Below are 20,983 nucleotides of genomic sequence, written 5' to 3'. Positions count from 1 at the left end.
GTGCACGGCAGGTAGTGCTTCCGTGCAGCCATAGGTCGATGGTGTCGGAAGACATCTCAGCTTCGGTGTAGGCAGCCAAAACGTTCAGGGTTTGCGTCAGAAGGTGTCTAACTCGTGGGTGCATTTTCAGCAGTTTTCCAGGCGTCGTAGAGGGTGATTTACATTGCGCGATGGCGGACTCCCATGGAGCTTCAGAGACCTGTGGCATTCTCTCTTCTGGCTCTCGAGTGCCCCCCAAAATTGGCTTTACTGATGTACTTACATCATTACAAGATGCATCATCGATAGCTTGCATTTCAATTAGAGCTTCATCAACATTTTATGTTTTCTCCCTTTCAAATAAGAGCATTAAACTCCTCCCTTCCCTCCTCCCTCCTCCCTCCAGAGCCACCCCCCACACTCTCTCCCTTTTCATCATCCAGTCTCGGGATTGCAACTCCAGGAATACCTTTGAAGCCATTAGTCCTCAGTGCCTAGCAAAGGGCATATGCATGCTGTTTGTTTCCTTCTCCTCTATTCGTCGTCATCCTGCCCTTCTTTGACCAGAGTGCTGAGCCCATGAGAGACAATTTGACAAGAAAAATGCATTTGGTTTGCACTTGTGCAAGGTTGTGAGCTCTCCTGTTCCACTTCTACTCTTTCACTTGTGTCCTCCCTCCCCATTTCCCTCTGCCGATTCTCTGGGTCGTACCCTTCAAAAAATGGTGCCCATTCCATTGCCCTTGTTGGGGCCACGTCATGTATTTGTTTGGTTAGTTCCTCCATTCTATACAGATCTAGGGCCTGGTAGCCCCTACATCCTGTGACATGCAATTGGAAAGACCAAGTCCTTGGGGAAATGGATATCCCTGTAACCCTAATGTGCAAGAAGATGTATTGCACTTATGTCATTGTGACCAAAATATTGTCCCCGTCAGCGCAAAAACTCTACCATTATCTCACAGGAATACACCTTACACGATTTCTCCAAAGAATATTTATTGTGTTACTTTCAAAGTGCTTTTTCAAAAATAAACCTATACCAAGAAAGATGGCAAAAATGTGTACTTTATTGGCTAATGAAATTCACCAACAAACTGTCAGGAGCAAAAAACATCACCACAAGCAACCCCCACACCTCACAAACAAATTGTATGACAAAACTTTACTGGCATATGGCAGGGGATCCAGATACCTACTCACAGCATTTGCTCACATACCTTGTCGACACGGCACCAAACCCCATATACAAGTTAGCCCTAAACAAACGAAGAGGATATACATTAGATGACAAAACACAGTTTTACCAAAGCTAACAACTCTTGTTTGATCTTTGCTGTCATAATACTCCCGCTGTCAGTGGTTATATCATGTAGCATATTCTAGAATTTGATCAATCCCCCCAAAAGGTTTTTCAGATCCCGGTCATGGTGTAAAACAAAATGTATGACCATGGGATATGTTGGGTAACAGTTTTAAATGGGTTGTAAAGTTCTGGTTTTTTTAATCCCAAAAGATGCGCCCAATGTGCCATTTCATGCAAGTGCAGTGCAAGAATACTTCTCAGAGATGCCGATTTCCTGTAGGTGAAATTTGTCTAGGGTATGTGCCAGATCTTGATCAGTGAGCAGCAGTTTTATGATTTTCGTCACTGACTGAAAGCAGTGAGGAGTCTTGTATGGTCTTTATTCACCTCTGCTTCCCTGATGGATGATCTACTCCTCCAATAATAATAATAAGGCCTACAAAAAGAATGAACAATGACATAAAATGGATTGATGATGAATTAAAACATTTCTAGCCCATTGGGATTGGAGAATGCCCGTTCACTAATCCTTTTAGGGGATGGTGTCTGCCACTTCTGGCTCTCCGGAGGTTTTGGACAACTCCCACAATCCCTAACCAGCATAGTCAACAGCTAGATATCATGGGAACCATCTGGAGAGTCAAAGGTTACCGACCCCCATTTTAGGGTATCCTCAGTTTGAATCTCTTCCATACAAGTCCGGCTTGAGTCAAAAACGTGATCTCCATTTTGGGATCTGGAGGCGACTGTTCACTTTCCAATATGCATGCCATCATCAAACAGATTTGTGATGTAATTTGCTTGTTTTTTTGGGACAAATCTCAATATACTGGTTTTATCCAAGAATAAAAGTGAAGTGATGCTGTGTGTTTCAATAGATGGTTTAGGTTCTGTTCAAATAGCTACCACCAAACCTCTCCATTCCAGATTACCAACAAGTCATCGATGTATTTTAGCCAAAGAATGAGACATTGTGGGTTTTTTTTTTATTGGTCTGTCAATACCTCTTGTTCCCTCCATCCCATTGGTAGATTACTTAGGTGGGAGCAAGTATGGTCCACATTAATGTGACACATTTCTATGTAGAAGAAAACATTGCATAGATGGCTCATTAAGACTAAACTAACATTTGTATTGCCTTTTTTAACGGCTTCAAATAGTTCAGTGAATTACTCCTGCATAAGTAGGATTCCCACTGGATGATCAAAAGAAGTACACAATGAGCCCACCAATAAGGAGGTTAACAGGTAATTGTTCTCCCAAGGGAGATGCTTCAGCTTTGCTAGGTGGTCGGAGGTACAGCATGGACAATTCAGTTAGATGAGTACCCATGTATTTCTGGGCATCTTCTGGGTTGTAACTTTAAGTCACAAGCTATCGGTTGACAGTGTGCTTGGTGCCAGACGCTTCCACTGCACAGGACCAAACCAGAATGGCTTTCATGGGAGCAGGGGACCCTTTGAGGAGTCGACACCACTGGACTCACTCGGGCAGCAGAGAGAACAACTTCTTGGCCTATGCCTGGTAACTGTAGACGTGATGCTAGAGGCAGTGATCTGCCATCAGCAATGCATTTTTAAGTTCAAGCAGGGCTATTGTCTTTCTCCGCATGTCAAGTCTTGTCCCCAGGCTTCTACAAGAGATTACACTTTAGACCTTTCGGGTTTCACTGGGCCTGTGTAAGTAACCCAAGTCCCAATCACAGGGGTGGATCAATTCAAACATGTTGGCAGTCACCCTGCCAGCTTCAACGTAAGGCCCTCCTCCCGAGCTTTGGCGTGGATTTAGAATAGATTCTAAACACTTAAACAGACCATAGCTGGTTTGGCAATTTCAGTCCAAGGCGGGCAGCGGCCATGACCATGTGAAGTCACAGCCAAATACCAAACACACTCCTAGGAACAATCTGGATTTGGTTGTGGATTTTGTGTTACTACAGCAGATATGCCTGCATTACACAGGTTTTATTCTATGAAGGACTGCCACCAGCTAGTGGAGATAGCCTGCAGTGTGAGGAGACAGACCGTGGAACCAGGTAGTTGCTATGCCCCGACAGAGGGATGTAGGATCCCTCAGGGGCTTAGTCTGCATTCCGGTCATTGAGGTCTGAGATTTTACTCCCCAGGGAGAAATGTGGGTTAAACAGGTTTGGTAAATAAATATATAGTGCCTCGTGCCTTGGTGGCAAGATGGGACTGTCTCCTTCTTTGGCACAGGTAATCATTACTGTCTGGACTGCACTCAGAACTCTATTTCAGGACTATATGTAACTAAATGGAGTATGCAATGGCTCACTTGACATGGTTTGTTTCTCCCACACCTTGCATGCCACTAATGTCCTCCAGAATATGGGCGAACAAATAGATGAATAGTAGAGAGCAGCGGATTTGAGAAGTGGAGGGTTTCGAGGTCCTTCTCAAATGTGAGGGGATTGTATTGAATGTGAAGCAAAGGAGAAGCGTTGCAGAGATTATGCAACAAGATACAAAAAGACTGCCATCCTTCGTCTTCTTTAATTTTGTGAAATGTAAAAGTCCAGTGTTAGTTGATTGAAGTGTCCTCCAGGCGGCGTTTGGGGTGAATTCAGAGAGTAGGACGTCTAGCCAAGGCCTTTTGTAAATTACACATACAGCTTAGAACTGGAGTAATGTGGAGACCAGGTGAAGGGTTGATGAAACTGGTGAACTGGGTTCTTGCTGGTCAACTCAGAGTATGAGTTTAGCTACGGCATCATGCACTCTTCATACGCAAATATATTGGGTGGTATGAAGGCCATTTAGATTGTTGTCAAATTCAAGGTGGCTGTAGCAGCATCTGTGAGTAAAGGTTAGAAACGTGTGTGCAATTTGTGTCTAACCTATGTACATATAATATATGATCACTGCTGTTATTGCAGCAGCATAGTGTGGTAAATCAGAATCAGGAGACTGACAACTCTGTGTGGTTTGCAAACATTGTGTTAAATTGTATCAAAAACCCTAAACTAATCTTACACTTCTAGTCTCTGTGCGGAAAAAATAAATCAAAATAATTCAAAAAGGTGCATGTCAGGATGTTGTACAACAAGGTCTGCCCGCTGTGTAGAAACCCAAACAAATCCGATCCTGGTCGCTACCACTAAAAAGGAAAAACTCCAACATGAATGCAACTAATTTCCCCAATGGCCTTCCACCCAAAAAGCTCTTGGTTGTTTTTTGACCTCCACTGTACTGTCTTCGATATGATATATGATGTGGTATTTAGAACGTGCCTGTACACAAGTGTTTCTAGGCATGAAGAATTGGACAAGGCTGCTCGCCCTCCATACGAGTCACCCTTTCATCCACAGGAAATGTCTTAGGGCCACTGCCCCACCTCCTTCTGTAGTTCGGTGAGAAAGTCCTGTCCAACATGAAAAATAGGAAATGGCCCCATATAGACTTCAAATCCGTTATGCGAAACAGTTCCTGTCAATGTCGCTATATGCCGAGCCTCCTCTGGCTCAGTTCGGAGCCCGGTTGGTTCCTACCTCTCCCTGGGGTCTCTGGTTTCACACCCCCTCCTGGGGCGAGTTGGTTGGCAGCAGATTCTGGGCCCAGCGGATCCTCACCCCCACATCCTGGGGCTACAGGTTTCACACCCCATTTTGGGGTACTTGCTATTTCAGCCCTTCTTGGGCTCTTCGCTCTCAGACCCTCTTCAGCTATTCGCTTTCTCCAGACCCTCTTGGGCTATGCGATTACTTTGGTATCCCCAACCATCCTCCTGGACACCTCCAGACCTATAAGTCCTCCAACGCGATGTACCGCTTACCTGGTTCGCTGCAGCAGTGTCATTCAGGGAAAGTAGTCTCCTCGGCAGAGGCATCAGAAAAGAGCTGGCTTCTCAGTTCTATGCGTCGTTGTGCAAGGTTTGGTGTGCCCAGCTGGTTTGGCAACTAACTTCTGCTACGGTTTCTGTAGGTGCCAGTAAACGATCCTGCGAACGGTCACGCCCGTTTGGCGGCAGATCCAAGCTTTTCCAGCTATTAGGCTCCTTGCAAGTAGCAGCATTCTGTGGCCTCGCTTGCACTTCAAACCGCATCACACCATCAGTGTGGAAATCCTTCCTGGCTTTTTGTTGGTCGCTGCATTTCATTGTTTGAGGGCTTCATTCAGAATTTGAGCCCGTATAGGGTCAGAAACCACATCAGCTATTTCAGTATAAATATTCACAGAGTGGTCTTGTCCAATTCCTGCATAACCCCCAAAGACATTATCTGGCTGGGCCAAGGGAGGATAACAAATATCCCTATTAAGGGGTAGCCTGTCCTCTAGGGGCGGTGGGGAGGTTTACGACACCCCCACCTCCCCCCCGACCCCCATGGGATCCCACTTTTCTTGTCCCTTAGTGGGTGTTAGGCTTAGCAGGCTCACCTCCCAAATCACAAAGGGGGAAACTCCCCTTTAGGGAGAGGGGACGAACTCCCTGGATTTGTCACAACAGTTATAACTACATCTATATACATATAAAGCTAGGGCAAAATTGATACTTCATCCAGATAAAGTTCCAATTCTGCCCTAGAATTGTGTGTCTGTGTAAACGAGTTTGGGTTTTGCAGTGGCCATTTGTTTATTAAATATTGTGATGAATCCAATGGAGTCAACCATTCCCCGGGGGTAACCACCTCCCATGTGGTGAGGGGACAGTAGCCGCTACCTAATCCTGAGAGATAGTGTGGCTTCATTGGATGTGACATAGTACCCTCCCTCCCCCCATTTGCCCATGAGGATAATCTCCCCATACCCAAGACCCTTATGGCCTATTGTTATTCATCTACACCTCTCCCAGTGTAAAGCAGGGAAAACCTCACACAACAGCAAATGAGCCATACTGCCAACTTTGATCTGTCTGGTAGAAGTTACAAGACCACTTTCTCCAGGTCCATTCTTTAATCATCCAACAACACTTTTCCATTTAAGGTTATTGAAAGTGATTTTTCAAACTTTAGAAAGTCAAAAGTGACTGCTTGTCCCAGAATACTTCAAGTACTGCGATGCAGAATAAAGAGTAATACAAAGCAGGAGAAAACACAGGCCTACCAAGTGCTCTAGTCATTCCCCTCGAATGCCTGCATCCGGGAAATGTAAAGGACGGAAACAAGATGCAAGAGGCTACTACAGCTGTTGGTGAGATGTCATCTCACCATGAGGCTCGAGGAACAGGGAAGCTGAAGCTGGCATGGTGGAGCATGGCGGCTCACTAGCAGAGAAGAGGGGAGACGCTGACCAAGCGGGTCATATGCCGGGATGCTATGAGAGAGACTCCTGAGCGTTCACCAACCGCTGCAATCAACCCGTTGCTTACCGGAGCGAGAGGCAAAGCAGGCACACAGAAGAGGCGCCATGATAAAGCAAACAGGAAACAGCCACGAAGGGAGCGCAAGTGGCGTACCTCCACCAATCAACCGCAAAAGGGCCAGAAAACACCCTGAAGAGTCGGTGAGTCAGCCCAAAGATAGTGGAGACCCAGGGGCATTTCAGCAACCTTGCTTGATACCAAAAGTGAGAGCTAATTTTAAAAAGGGGGAAGAGAAGTAAAACCCTTATCAGAAGGTGAATGCATGGACTGTAAATACACTGGAACACCAAAACAAAACATCAAGAGGATGCGTTATCCAAATAAGTGAATCTACAGTTGTGGAAATGGTTGGAAACCCTGTGTGAGTGCAATGAGCCCTAGCTGGAGAAAACACAAATACAAGTTGTCCAAGAAGTCCTGGCAAAGTGTAACTGGCAATTGCACATGTGCAAAATCAAGATGCCCTGGCAGGAAAACATACCACGCAAGTTGAAAGTGTGCAAGAACAAGAGGTCCTGGTCGGAAAGTACACCATGCAACTTACAAGTGTGTAAAGAAAAGAAGCCCTGGCAGAAAATATACCAGGAAATTGCAAGTATGCAAGAACAAGTAGTCCTGACAGGAAAGTATACCAGGCAAAAGCAAGAGTGTGGGAATCCGAGAAGGCCTGGCAGAAGAGTACATCAGGCCATCGCAAGTGTGTAACTGCCAAAAAGCCATGGCATGAGTATACCAGGCAATTATAAATGTTTAGCAAGAGGCCCCATGGCATGAGAGTATACCAGGCAATTGCAGATGTATAGGAAACCACTTCAAATATTAGAACTATTAAATGTATCAAGAAAACAACAAGCCTTAATGAAAAGGATCACAAAGCTGGGAAGGGCCAAGTAAGACACAAGGAACAATCATATTTGAAGAAGAGAAATCCATGGGAAGGGAACCCCGATGTGGACCAAGAATTCTTCCAAGATAAGGAACTTTTGGTGTTTAACTGCTTCTTCTTTTGATGAACGCTTTTGCAAGAGCTTCAAAAGGTTAAAGACATGTTCCCCTTTTCACCTTTATAATTTAGTTTTAGTGTGAGGGTTGGAATAGAACTTTTGGATACAAAGACAGTTTGATTTTGACATCCGGACACATACCGTTACTTTGTTTTGGTTTAGGTAGGGAAATTCCTTTTAGAAAAGGGCAGAGGCCTTTTTCCAACCCTTTTATTTTTACAATGAAAGTCTTTAACCAAAAACATGGCTAATTTGTGTCCTAGTTCCATTCCCGACGCCTCACAATATTTACATAGAATAGGGAGAAGAGGGGGAGCAGGAGGAATTTTTTTTTAAAGTAGTTAAGGTTATCTGGAAAAGGTGTGGTCTATAAATGCTGGTAAAGCTACGTTTTCACGAACCATCACAAAATAAACCAAATATAAAAACAAACATTACTGAAACCGGAACTCAGTTTCTTTATTGGTGTGGATGTGTTGTATTGTTGTATAGCTTTTATGTCCTTGTTTGTATGGTTTTGTCTGGTAGGATTGAGTGTTGCTGTAATCAAGTGATTTACAGTTGTGGGTGTACAGTTTGAGTTAATGTTATGAGGTGTATATTTTTATCTATTACAATTAGTAATTTTGGGTTGTTTTATGAATGATTGTATGTTCAATGTAATTCTGTTGTTGGTGTACTTTTGTAAAGATATACCTATGGGCTGATGTTACTTGTCATTTGTAAGAGCGAGTTAAAGCTCCAGTAATGGTTTTCGTTTAGGCTATGCCCAGTTTTAATGTTGATTGTATTTTATACCTTGTATCCAATTGTATGTGAACCCTTAACATTGGCAATCCCATAGTTCATAGACTAACTTTTTTTATAGATGTTAACTAACTTTTTAAGAAACCACCACCCCAACCAAAATGAGTTCCTAGTTTATAAATTAATGTAGTAACATTGTGGTAATTAGGTTGTAAAGTTTGCTTGTAGTCCCAAGTTTGTAATTGCAAACATATTGTTTTCCTCAGTTAATTGATCTATAGAGATGGATGAGGTTGATATAGTATTAGTTTACATTCTAACCGATAAAGGTACTCATTTCAAATTTTGAGGATTTTTGTTTGGATGAGTGTGCCGATTGCTCTGAAAGTATACCAGAGTAATACGATATGGAAAATGATGGTTTCTGTTAAATTATCGTTATCATCAAGTGTGCTTATGGTAGGTTATTCCTTCTGAACACCTGACATGGTCTTTAGTGTGTAGATTTGACAGCACATGGTTGGGTTAATGTGTTCGAACTACTGACTTTTTTTAAACTGCATGCTTATTCCCTTTACTTTTTTGTAGCTTGCATTTGTGAAAGTAGTATTGTTTTCCCATTTGTAATGTGTTCAATTGTATTTTTCATGTGTGAGGTTTTATATGAAGGCTTTGGAATTTACTTAAAACGGTGTGTACTGGAGTTTGGGCTTTAAGCAGGTGAGTAGTGTTGTATGGGTTGGATGTTAATTTAGAAATGCTGACTTATCTACAAGTCTTGTTGATTTGATTGAGTAATGGTTAGGTGCATTTATTCAGGGTTGTATTTAATCTACTGAATCTGTAAATGTGTTCAGGTGTAGATGTATTGGTAGATCTATGCTTTAGGGTCATTGTGTCATTGCTTTCGCTGATTTGTATTGTGTAGCTGGCATCGGTTTCTGCCCTTTTGCAGTGAGAATGATAATATTTTGTCACAGATTTTTATTTTGTAATCGGTTATATGTTTTGTGTTGTACCACTTGGTTTTACTATGCTGATTTTCTTGCAGCTTTTGTGTGTGTTTTAGGAGAACAGAGTCGGAATTGACATCGGCATTGGCTTCAGGGGGTATGACTCATTGTTATGCCCAGTGGAACATGTGACAGTTTAGAATAAGGTGAGTGACTGGGATCTATGAGCAAGTGCAACGTTGTTTTTACTATGTTTGGTAAGGTAATTTGTTGGCATGTGTATGGATGTATGTATAAGGTGTTTGTAAAGCACAAAACAAAGGCCTGGGGGCATCAAGTTGCTAAGGGCAGAGAAACCAGCAGGCAGCTAGAGCAGAGCCATTAAAATAAATATGTTTTTAGGTCCCTGTGTAACTGAATGTAGTCAAAGTCTCACATAGCGACCCGGAGAGAGCATTCGACAGGGAAGGAGCCAAACAAAGAGAAAGAGCACCCCCCACCCCCTGGCGGGCTCTCTGATAAGAGGAAGAGCGAAGGGTCCTTGTGGGCTGATTTCAGGACAGCTGGTACTGCAAATATTCTGCCCCAGCCTTATGCATTGCCCGATGAGTCCTGCCCAAAGCCTTAAATTGGATCAGAAAGTTGACTGGAAGCCAGTGAAGCTGAGATAGCATGGTCTGGTTTGAAGAGAGGCACGGAGCATCAAGCGCGAATTGTGCTGCCGCGTTCTGCAGGACTTGCAGACACTGGATTTTGAATGCAGGTTGTCCTAAGTATATCCTGTTACAGTAGTCCAGCGACCCCAGAATGGAGGCAGTGACTACTTGCCTTCTGCAGTCCGAGGGAAGGAAAGGGAGAATCTTAATGTAGCAAACTCAGCAGCACTAGCCCTAAGCTCTTGACTGAGCAGGTCCGAGTGGGGCATGGCCCTAAAGAGCCTGGCCAGAATTACTGCCTCCAGTTGGAATTCTGGCCGTTGTCCGCCATCCACTTCCTTATTTCTAAAAGGCATGTTTTCAGTTTACCTGGCAGATCCAGCATTGGTGAGCCAAGACGAAACACCAACTGCGCGTCATCCGTGTAGGTATACAAATGCACCCTGTGATGAGCAATACAATCAGCCGGGGGTGAAGGTATACAATGAGGAAAAGAGGGGGGGAGAGAGAAGACCCCAGTGGGACCTCACAGGAGAGGGTGGTTGGGGCAGAGTGACAGGGGCGTAGGGACACGGATTGCATGCAGTTAGATAAAAAGGAAGAAAACCATGCAAGAGGAGTTCCGGAAATGCTGGCCAGCTCTAGTCATTGCAAAATAATAAAGTGATCAACTGTATCAAAGGCCGCAGAGAGGTCTAGAAGAATCAACACCACAACCTCTCCGTGGTCCAGAAGCAGCGCAACGTCATCAAGCAGGAAGACCATCACTGAGTCCGTGCCCATCCTGGAAGGGGTGCAAGAGTTTGTTCACTTCCAGGAAACTCGAGACCGGAGGTGTAATGCCAAGTCTCCATAAGTTTCATTATCACTGGTAAAAGCAAGAGATGGATCTAGATTCGGCTTCTTTAAGAGAGGAGCAATCAATGCATGTTTCAGTGAACATGGAATCACACCAGATTAGGAGTGCTGGAGAGCAGCTGTAAACACTGGTATGATGGCCCGAGGGAATCTCTTAAGGATATGGAGAAGAATGAGATCAGCAGGGGTGTGCATTTTATTTTTATTCTGACATTTCTCTCCTCATTAAATCACGGTTTACATATTTTGTTTTTAGCATATATTTCTTTTAGCCATTCGCACATAACTGAGAAATGATTATGCAGATGTCTGCTGGCCTGACTGTTGAATCAACATGAACAATTATTTATTCATACAAACTACTCCTCACTAAAATGGCTTCTCTTACTGACTCACGTTTTGCTACATAAATTCAAGGCACTATGGACTTTATTCTTATATGTATATATCATTATCCAATCACATCAATTCATGGTTCCATTACAAATATTGCCCATCCCATGATTACATGTACAATGTTTAGAATATTGCCCACTGACATTATTTAATGTTTAATCAGATATTCTGAAGTAAGGAATTTTATTTATTGTATAAAATTAGGCAAAACACATTTACATAGCCCAATCCAAACACAAGTGCTTCAATTAATTTCATATAAAAAGTAGTAATAAAAGTAGAGCATCATTATACAAGAAGTCAACATTAATAAAACAATTCATCCAAGATCTCTATCGGCGTCATAAAAATGTGTTGGGTAATAGATTTAGGTTTCTATTCATACATCTGTCTCCAAGTGATGTTGAGGTTAAAAAAGGGCAATCATATCATTATCTACATAGTGTTGAGGTGGGCATGGAGTCTAGACTTGCACATTCGACCATTAGGTGTTTTGCAGACTCAATTGTGGCCTCACCACCAAGTCTGCACAGTCTTTCCTACCGAGGAATTTTGGGCCAGGGACCAACTATGTAAGGATTCTGCTAAATGAAATATTATTTTGAGCTATTTCAGAGCCATGTAGTGAGTGGGAAAAGAGTATATATATACACACTATTACATTAGTGCAATGCTGAATGCGTGCTATGTAGAGACCACAATTTGTGTTACACGGCAAGTTGACAATTGCACACTCGCAGGCTTCCAGCTTCCATAGTTCTTTTAACATTGCTTTTAAAGTGAGGAAAGGAATAACTAAATGCCCCATTTGGGAGTCGAGGTGACCAGCGAGCCGCATTTTTATAGACCTTGTCAAGGAAGCAATTGCCCAATAGAGAAGCTAGGTGGTCATGGGTCAGTGGCAATACAGACCTCAAGGTTCCAGGGATGTAGAGTGCTGATATTTCCAGTGTAACAGTATGAGCTTTTTGTTCAATACAGACTCCAAACTACAGACCCCAAATTCCATAATAGTCAGCAGAGGTCGAGCCGGGCAGATTAGTGATTTCAGACCTTTTCTTTCCAGTAATGCAAGGTCATGGCTCTGGTTGCTTGCCCACATTTCTGCTCTGTGTGTGATGCTAGGAAGTACTTTTGCTTGGTAGCTCTTGAGGAGCTTCAGTGCTTCCACCATGTTTATGTGAGAACTCTTTAAAGTTGGTGGCTGGCTTTTGAGTGAACAAATCTAACTGTGGTGGCCAGGCAAGTGTGTCATCTACTGTGATGCCTAAATATTTGTAATTGGAAACGTTAGGTTGTTCAGCTACCAAGTGTACGGTTTGAATGTATTACGGCCAGGAGAAAAAGCCATCATTTTAGATTTGTGAGTGTTAATCTTTGAGTCCTTTTGGGGTATAGTCCATTAGGACTAAGTCATCTGCGTACCATACCTAGGCTATACTATTAATCCCGAGCTTGGGAGGAAAGGTACGGTCAGACGTCAATGCAGTATGTAGGTCAGCCAGGTACAGGTTAAATAAGGTAGGAGCCAAGATACAACCCTGTATACTCCTTTATGGGTTGGAATCCAATCAGTGACCCGTCCAGTGTGTTCCAAAGGAACTTTAACATTGGTCTTGGTGTGCAAGTGAATGATCATGGTTAGTTGCCCAGGTGGAACTGTTTGCTTTTGTATGTTCCAGGCGGCTTCAACTCTAGTAACTAAGGCAAGGATGTCGTGAACAGTACTTGCATTTTTTCTAAGAACCAGTTTGGTTTAACGAAATAATGGCGCTATCAATCCAAGATGCAAGTTAGTTAAAGAGTACTTTTGTAAGAATTTAGCCGGTGCATCAAGCATTGCAAAAATTGTGTAAGTTCCTGGATCGGATTCAGTACCTTTTTTGTGCACATGGACGAGGATATTGTGAGCACAGAAAGATGCAATGAATTACTATAACTGATAGTATGAAATAGGAGATGCAATGCCTCAGCCCAAAGATGAGAATTAATTTTTAATAGTGCATTACAGGACCCATTTGGGCCTGGTGCTCTGAGAGTTCATACTTTTAATTACCTTTTTTAGTAGATAGAAGTGTACAAGGCCATCTGTTCTTAGGAGAGTACAAGGGGGGGGCCTTCTGATTAACACACAGCTATCGTATTAACAATATGATTGGTCCAGTCCTCTTTGGAAGCACCATTTACTAAGGACAGTGTATGCCTGGAGCTAATTAAGATACTACAAAATGTTCACTGATTTCCCCCCCCCTTGATAGCACAGTTGGCCAATGACAGCCATAGTTCTCTGTTTTTTGTCTGAAATGAGATCCAAGCCGGTTTTGCTAGGTAGACTTTATAGTTTTGACTAATTTGGTGATTGGTTTCCTTCCTGTAGTTGTATCATGTTTTTTGTGATCAACTCTTAACTGTCGTTTGGCCAATGGTATAGCCTTATCAGATCTTCAACCTGGATATCAATTTCGATTGTCGCTTTTGGTTTTTCTATTCACTCGAGTCGTTATGTGTAATATAGCGGTATCATTTTATTTCTATAATATGCGAGAGAAAAGTCACTGTACAAAAAAGGAAGCTATTTTTTTAAATGTTTGGGACTAACTGAGAAGTGTGACAGATTCAGGGACCTGACCCTGTCAAGGGGGTTGGGTCCCCTCTCAACCTGGAGCAGGAGGCCTACCAGGGTGTTTTTTCAGAGCCAATCCTGCCCCACAGGTGGGGTGAGTATTTGGGAGGCCCAGCCACTGTTCTTTGTATATGTACCTTGCTGGAATTACAAAGTACCGCTTTTGCTTGCCCTATAGCTGCCACACATCATGCTGGCTAGCGTTTTCTCTCTTGCCTCTCGCGACCGCAGAGACCAGGATTCCTGGCGGCAGAGGCCAGATCACAGTTCACTGGAGAGATACTGCATCGAACAGAATAGTCACAATATAGACCAGAAATCCAGACGCTTCTTTAACAGAGAATAAGAATTCTGAAATTGACTTTCTAGGCGCCCATCATTGCAGAATGCTAGAGGACCTGTATTCAAGGAGCGGGAAGAAGGCAGAGGAGCAGAAAGAGGGAAGAGTGGAGAGTGGAGAGGAGCGAGAAACATAAGGTGTCAACCAGAGGGCAAACGCCAAGACACCAGCAGCCTGTAGGTAAAGATTATTTTGGTTTCTACTGCATGTTCTGTTCACTTTCTCACCTAAGCAGTTCTTCCTAAAAGCAGCTGAACTGCATACACCATGGATTGTATAAATATTCTGCTCTGTGCACAATGCCATACATTATTTCAGTCAAGACCTTGTTGGGACACCTCTACAGTTGACTTTTACAAAATGGCAGAACAAGGTGCAGTTAAAAAAGCAGAGGCACTGAAATTGCTGTAACAAAAAGGTATTTCTGTCAATGTCTCTGCTAACAATTGTTTTCATTTAGCCAACTAGACCCTCTTCTGTGTCTCTGTAACACACTTACTTGCTCTTAGATCTCAACTTCACTGGAATTGCAATTGTACTTTGTGGTTGACATGAACAAGAAGGACTGGACGTAGTTATGCTCGACACAACAAGCCACATTTTAGGTGACATCAGAATGATCGGTAAGGGCGATTTGAATTTTGACAAATAAAATTGCAGACATTGGAGAAAATGTCACACAAGCTCATTAAAGTAACTCAAAATTAATAATATACAGCAAGCATTAAAACCCACATTAATAATTTAAGACTTACACAACTGCATTGACACCTCGGCAGTAGCGCTCCCACATGCTTCTAAACCGTGGCTGCCCTCCAATGTCCCACACCTAAATACGAAAAAGACATTTTGAACAATTGGTTGATTATAAATCACATCTGAATCACCAATGGAGCAAATGGCTTAACTGGTGGGAGACTTATTTTCTGTCGAATATCATTTTTACCAGTTTTATAAATGAAACATTGCATCACAGGCTGCTCTTTAACGTTGTTAGCTTCACAGAAAATATTACTTTGCTGTATATGTAGAAAGTTGATCACAGCTTGAAAGGGAAAAAAAGTGTTGCCAAGTTACTGAGGTCATCCTTTTTGTGCACGGCCCAATTAATACAAACAGCTCCTTTATGAAGGACAGAACCAACCGGTGGCTCTGGGAGCTTTTATCTCAGAGACATTACTATTAAGGTGTGGAGTTCCACAGGGTTCTTCAATCTCTCCACTGATCTTTAATCTGTATATTCACGCGGTACTTAACATCTTGAGGGCGCATGGATTGAGGTTTCACTCCTATGCCAACAACACCCAAATCGATATCGAGACAAAGGACATTGAAGGCGGATTAGAGAAGATTAATCAATGCATGGGTGAGATTTAGAGCTGAATGCAGCGAATACAGAGGTTGTACTGTTTGGGCCAGAAGGAAAAATGACAGTGGAAAGACAAATGAACCCCCTCCCCCGTCCCCCACGCCCCCCTTGTTGTTAGGTGAGGAACTCCAGTATTCCAAGAAAGTTAAAAACCTTGGGTGTATGTGGCAAGAAAACATGGGCAGTGAAGCCCAGGTGGGGGCCAAGGTAAAGGCCGTGTACAATGTTCTGCCATTTATTCCGATGGAAGATCATGCAATAGTGGTGGGGGCTATGACCAAACCGCATCTTTACTATTGTAATAGTCGGATGGCGGGAATTCCAACAAATCATGTTATCAGACTACAGAGAGCCCAGAATGCAGCAATTAGGCTGATTGGACATTGGAGGAAAAGGGACCATGTCTCAACCTTACGCAGATCCTTACATTGGTTAACAGTGGAAGACCGAATTAAATTTAAAGTGGCCTGTCTGATGTACAGATGCCCTAATGGACTTGCCTCAGACTACCTCACCCCCAGGGTGAGTCGATACTATCCAACAAGAGATCTCCGCTCTCGAGATAAATTGTTAATGTGTGTACCTCAGTCCAAACCGGCATCTAGGAGGGACAGGAGATTTGGCGTTTTTGGTCCCAAATTATGGAATCAGCTCCCACTGGAAATCCGAGCATGCCAGACCTTGGCACTGTTCAGAAGGCTGTTAAAAACGTTCCTGTTCAAATAGGTAATTAAGTCAGAGATTGTACACAGTATTTACACATGTTATGTTTGTCGATAGTTATCTGCGCCAGAATCCAGAATCCAGAATCCAGAATCCAGAATCCAGTTTAGTCTGTTTGGTGCGCGTTAGAAATCCTCAAAAACTAAACAATGAAACCTCCTATATTCCAATCTGACACAGCTTTTGCTTGAGGTCAATTTGAAGAAAAAAATAGCCACTCATTTTTTAAAAAATATATTTGTTTATTTGTTTATTGGCTAAAAATATTTAACCTTAACAATTCATGTTAGGGAGAATTCTCTGTAAAAGCTAATTTCCCAAACGTACTGAGTCCCCCAGCAGCTTTGCTGGATTTTTGGGGTTTATTTTTTTCTCCTGCTAAGAGGGAGACTCAGGATTTGAGGTGTTCATTTGACTTTGCATGTGTTTCATTGGCTATGGGGTCCTTTAGCCCAAAGGGCTTCATGTGTTTTTGGTATGTGGGTTACACAGCACCCTCCGTGCAGTAACCCAGGGGTGTCGTAGCGACTCCCAAATAGACTCCATACCCTGGGACTGACTACTGTCTCCCAGGACCTGTAAAGTCACCATTGGCTTTACTAGTCTTAAATTGTGAACAGAACCAGTACAAACCATCATATTGTGGACGTACTGGTCGGGGCAATTCGATTGCCCCGGGGTCTGTTGTTCGAGGGGGCACTGTCCAGTCCCCCCCGACCTAGTTTTGGCTGGTGGCAGTGGATACTACTTTTTATATTCGGCCACGAATATATTCCTATGGGATTTTCCCATTGTTCGAGGCTACCACTTTTTAATATAGCCTCGAACATAACGCCGGTTTATTAAATTAATATAAATTCACCGGTTGGTATTTTTTGCCAAAACTCGGTTCCAAAATGGTGTTTGTGTTTGCTTCTGTGACTCCAACCCAAGTCGAGCCCTTTGTTCCACGTTTTGGCGGGCTTCTCCACAGAAGCCTCCAAAAGTGGTGCCACTGTCTGGGTACCACGGGGGGGGGGGCGGGAGGGGGTTTAGGCACCCTGGACTGAGTTGCCTTGGCAACTCAAGTCGCACTCTGTTGTGATTGTGTTGTGACACCTAGGACTGATGAATGGGGGTTTTCTGCATAAAAGCAGGGCTTTGGGGACTGGAACCTCACACGTCGCCACAGGACCTAAAGAATCCGAGGAGGGAGAAGCTGAGCCGACCTGCAACGACACCACCGGTGGAGCCCTGCTGAACTGTCTCACCACTTTTCCCGACGACAGAGGAGATCTCCAGTCCGGAAAGTCTTCTTCCTTTGACTGGTGGGGATAACCAGTTTGCCCGGCTTTTCGCCTTCCTGGACCATCTCGTGGCAGCCTTGCCTGTACCAAGCACCCCGGCAACCGGAATAACACGGTTTACCACTACCGCGAAGAAAAGGGTAGTACCTTGTAACCGGAAAACTCTGCGGCTGGTTTCTTCCCTGGCAGTGCAACGACCTTCATCTTTCCTCCACGTCGAGACCTCTTCTTTCTCTGGACGAAACACCGACTTGCACCCGCTGCCAGGAACAACTGCCCCCGCTGGAGCGTTCTTCCCATTTCAGGTACTGTGTCCCCCTGGCTTCCCTTGTGACAGATCGTTCGGGGCGACAGTAAACCCTCGACCTTCTAACCTGGGTTAACCTGGGGCCTGTTAACTAACTTTTCCTGACTTGATCTCAATCTTTGGTGAACTATCTACAAAGACTCTTTGGGCATAACCCCACTGTGTGATCCTGGACACATTTCGCTTGCTCTCTCCAAAAGTGGGCCTGGCATTTGAACTTCCTTGCTCTCCAGTAGACTTTGCCTAACCTGCCTCACTGTGGTTCTTCTAAAAGTATTGAAATTGTGTGCTTTCATAACTCTGCCTTTTCCCTCCCTTTTTTTTATAACTTATTAGAGTGCCATCTTAGGTTAAGCGCTCACCTCTTTCTGAAAATAAGTGGTGTTTCTCACTAAGACTTGTCTAATAAGTAATCAGGGTCGTATATCTATAATAGTGACTGTGTGCTGAATTTACTTACCTCTTTTTGTGCTAGTGTAATTTACAAGGGTGTCTTTAAATAAATAATTATATACTTTTACACCAAAGCTCTGGTCAGTGTTTGCGTGTGCTACTGTATCTCTGTACCTATTGTGTATACTCTATATACTGCCTAACTCATCTTGAGAGAAGTCTGACTGCTCAGCCACAGCTATCAGGTAAATCTGGGTGGTACAGACTGCTACCAATTGGGTTTACTGCCAACCACCTGTAGTCCTAAATCTTTTGCAGTGGTCCCCAAGGGAACGGCACAGCTTTCTGCCTAACAATTCGTAATAAAACAATTTTGAAATTATGAGAAAAAAAAGAAATATCATATAAAGTCTAAAAAAGAATTGATAAAAAAAAAATACATTCATTGCATCATTTTTCAATTGAAATGTTCGAGGCCGGCAGCGCTGTCGAGCAGCCAAGGGAGTGGAGGTCAGAGAGCTCCGGCCCCGGCAAAATCCTTGAACAAAGTTCCTTTTGTTGTCAGATTTGCAACCACACAATTCCACCTCCAGAGTGAGCTCATGCCCCAATGTGATCCTGGTTCCAGTCTAGTTCCAATTGGTGAACTGTGGAGCGAGAGTGGACCGCATGCATATTCTGCGGCACCATGGCCCGAGCGACACCGGCAGACATCTAGGGTACTGGAGAGGAAAGAACCCAAAGCCGTGGCAACGCCGGATAGAAAATATAAAAGCCACAAACCTGCAACCCGCTCTTGTCTGAGACGAGACAGCAGGAGCCCCAAACGGATTTCGGAGGAGGGCCAGGACCATTCCTAATTTGGTGGACCAGTGGATACCACCGGACGGCTAGAGAACCAGACGCACCTGAAATGAGTTGAGCTGGGGGAAGCCCAGGTGCTCCGGACAACGCTGTGGGTGCGCTCGTGGCTGCTCCTCAGCTGGCCACCCAATCACTGCTGTGCCCCCCCCCCCCCACCTGACGGCTGGATAGCCTGCCGGAACACAATAAGGCGGCACGCCCCTGGCCATGCAGTGACTCCACACGGTGTTCCTTACCAAGGCTGTATCGCTTCGCCTGGAGCGGCTTATGACTCCGATCCACTCCAGGGGGGAGATTTGATCCTATATTGCCTCTGATGCTTGTTGATCTGGTGATGCCGGCCAACAGGAGAAGAGACTGTAACCCCATGGACCGTTCAGGTGGGGGGGGGGGGGAGATGACCTGCCCCAACACAGCTACCCCGTGAATATTGGCACAACATGGTGGAACCAGGTCACCCCAAGAAACGTTAGATGAGCATTGCCATGTGAGAGTGGAGCCCGGGGTGGAGCTCTCACTACAGCAGCAGCCTTTTTTTTTTCTTTCCGGGAAGTGAGTCATCCAAACCTGCAGACATCATAGTAACCCCCCCCCCATTATATCCTATTGCTGGCTGAATACCTATCTGGGGTAACCTACGACTGTGTACACCGGGCTGCTGTGCGGGAGGTACCATGCGGGGGGTGCCACATCGCCGCCAGTTTGCTGCGGACGGAGTGGCGTATCACAACCTCTCACTGGATGGGGCGCCATGATCTTCATATCCAGAGACAGCCATCAACAAGATAAATACTGGGTCAGACAAGTCATCCAGTATCTGTAGGTGAAGTACTGTGTCTGTCACACTACCTGGATCATAGCAATCCTGTAATTAACCCACCCTTGGGCACAATAACAGACCTGCCCGATTATTACCAGCTGGGCAACTCAAAGTTGATCAACCCTGGCTTAAACCGTAGGCATCCTATTACGTACTTCAGCGCCAACATCCTTTACCCAAGCATCACATAACCCTCCCCCCTTTCGCCCATCTGATGGAAGATGCATGACATTGACCTTGAAATAACCAACATTGAGCTGGTTAACCGCTTCATCAGCCCCTACAGTCCATTGGGGGTAGACGTGAGCCCAGTCCATACGGCTCCCAACCGCAGGCTATCCTGGAATAACTGATCTGCGTGTTTAGACATATTGAATTGACGAAAAGGGATACAGCCAGGACCAGTGCATTACAAACCCAGCACAACAACGCAAAATCCATCAGCTCGGGGCAGCAGCAGACGGCACTGTGCCACACTCAGAGGTTCTGCGAGGTGACCTATACTAATCCACGAAGCAACTGATAGATCATGTCCATTAACGTAAAACTTGATGACATTATGGCAAAGATTGGGTCCTTGAAATCCAAGCTTGAGAAGGAGACCACCCAAATTAATGAGGCTGAAAATAGAATCGGAGGTGTGGAAGATATGGTGGGACGACTTGACCGAGACATCACTGAATTAAGATCTGAATTCACCAAAATACGTGGCAAGTGCGATGACTTTGAGTCACGCTCGAGACAAACCATACGTATTGTTGGAATACCCAAAGCGGCATGCACAAAGGCGGCCCCTGCCGAAGACAGATCAGCCCCCAGCTTGTTTCTTTGAAAAACGACTGACCCTGAGGGAGTTAGAAGAAAAGGAGCGAAGGGCTCTAGGGGAGAGGTATTTACGTAGGGATAGTTGAAGGTATTTTGGACCCAGGCCCCAGAAAGCCTTGTGGACAATACACAGGGTTTTAAATTTAATGCTTGCATCCACTGAGAGCCAATGAAGGGATTTCAGAGCTGGAGAGATACGATCCCAGGGCTTGAGG

At 44.3% G+C, this 20,983-nt stretch overlaps 1 protein-coding gene across 1 annotated transcript in view; it reads right to left on the bottom strand.

Moving 5' to 3' along the window:
• Positions 1-20,983, bottom strand: part of LOC138513330 (ADP-ribosylation factor-like protein 8B-A) — a 222,098-nt gene that overhangs the window by 134,561 nt on the left and 66,554 nt on the right. Inside the window, exon 3 of the mRNA XM_069628077.1 lies at positions 14,937-15,010. Within this exon, the coding sequence (XP_069484178.1) occupies positions 14,937-15,010 (74 nt within the window). The remainder of the gene's footprint in view (positions 1-14,936; positions 15,011-20,983) is intronic.

The sequence above is a fragment of the Ambystoma mexicanum genome, chromosome 12 (genome assembly GCF_040938575.1).
Source record: "Ambystoma mexicanum isolate Mex_15411 chromosome 12, UKY_AmexF1_1, whole genome shotgun sequence".
NCBI lineage: Eukaryota > Metazoa > Chordata > Amphibia > Caudata > Ambystomatidae > Ambystoma > Ambystoma mexicanum.
This window is presented reverse-complemented; position numbering and strand designations above follow the sequence as displayed.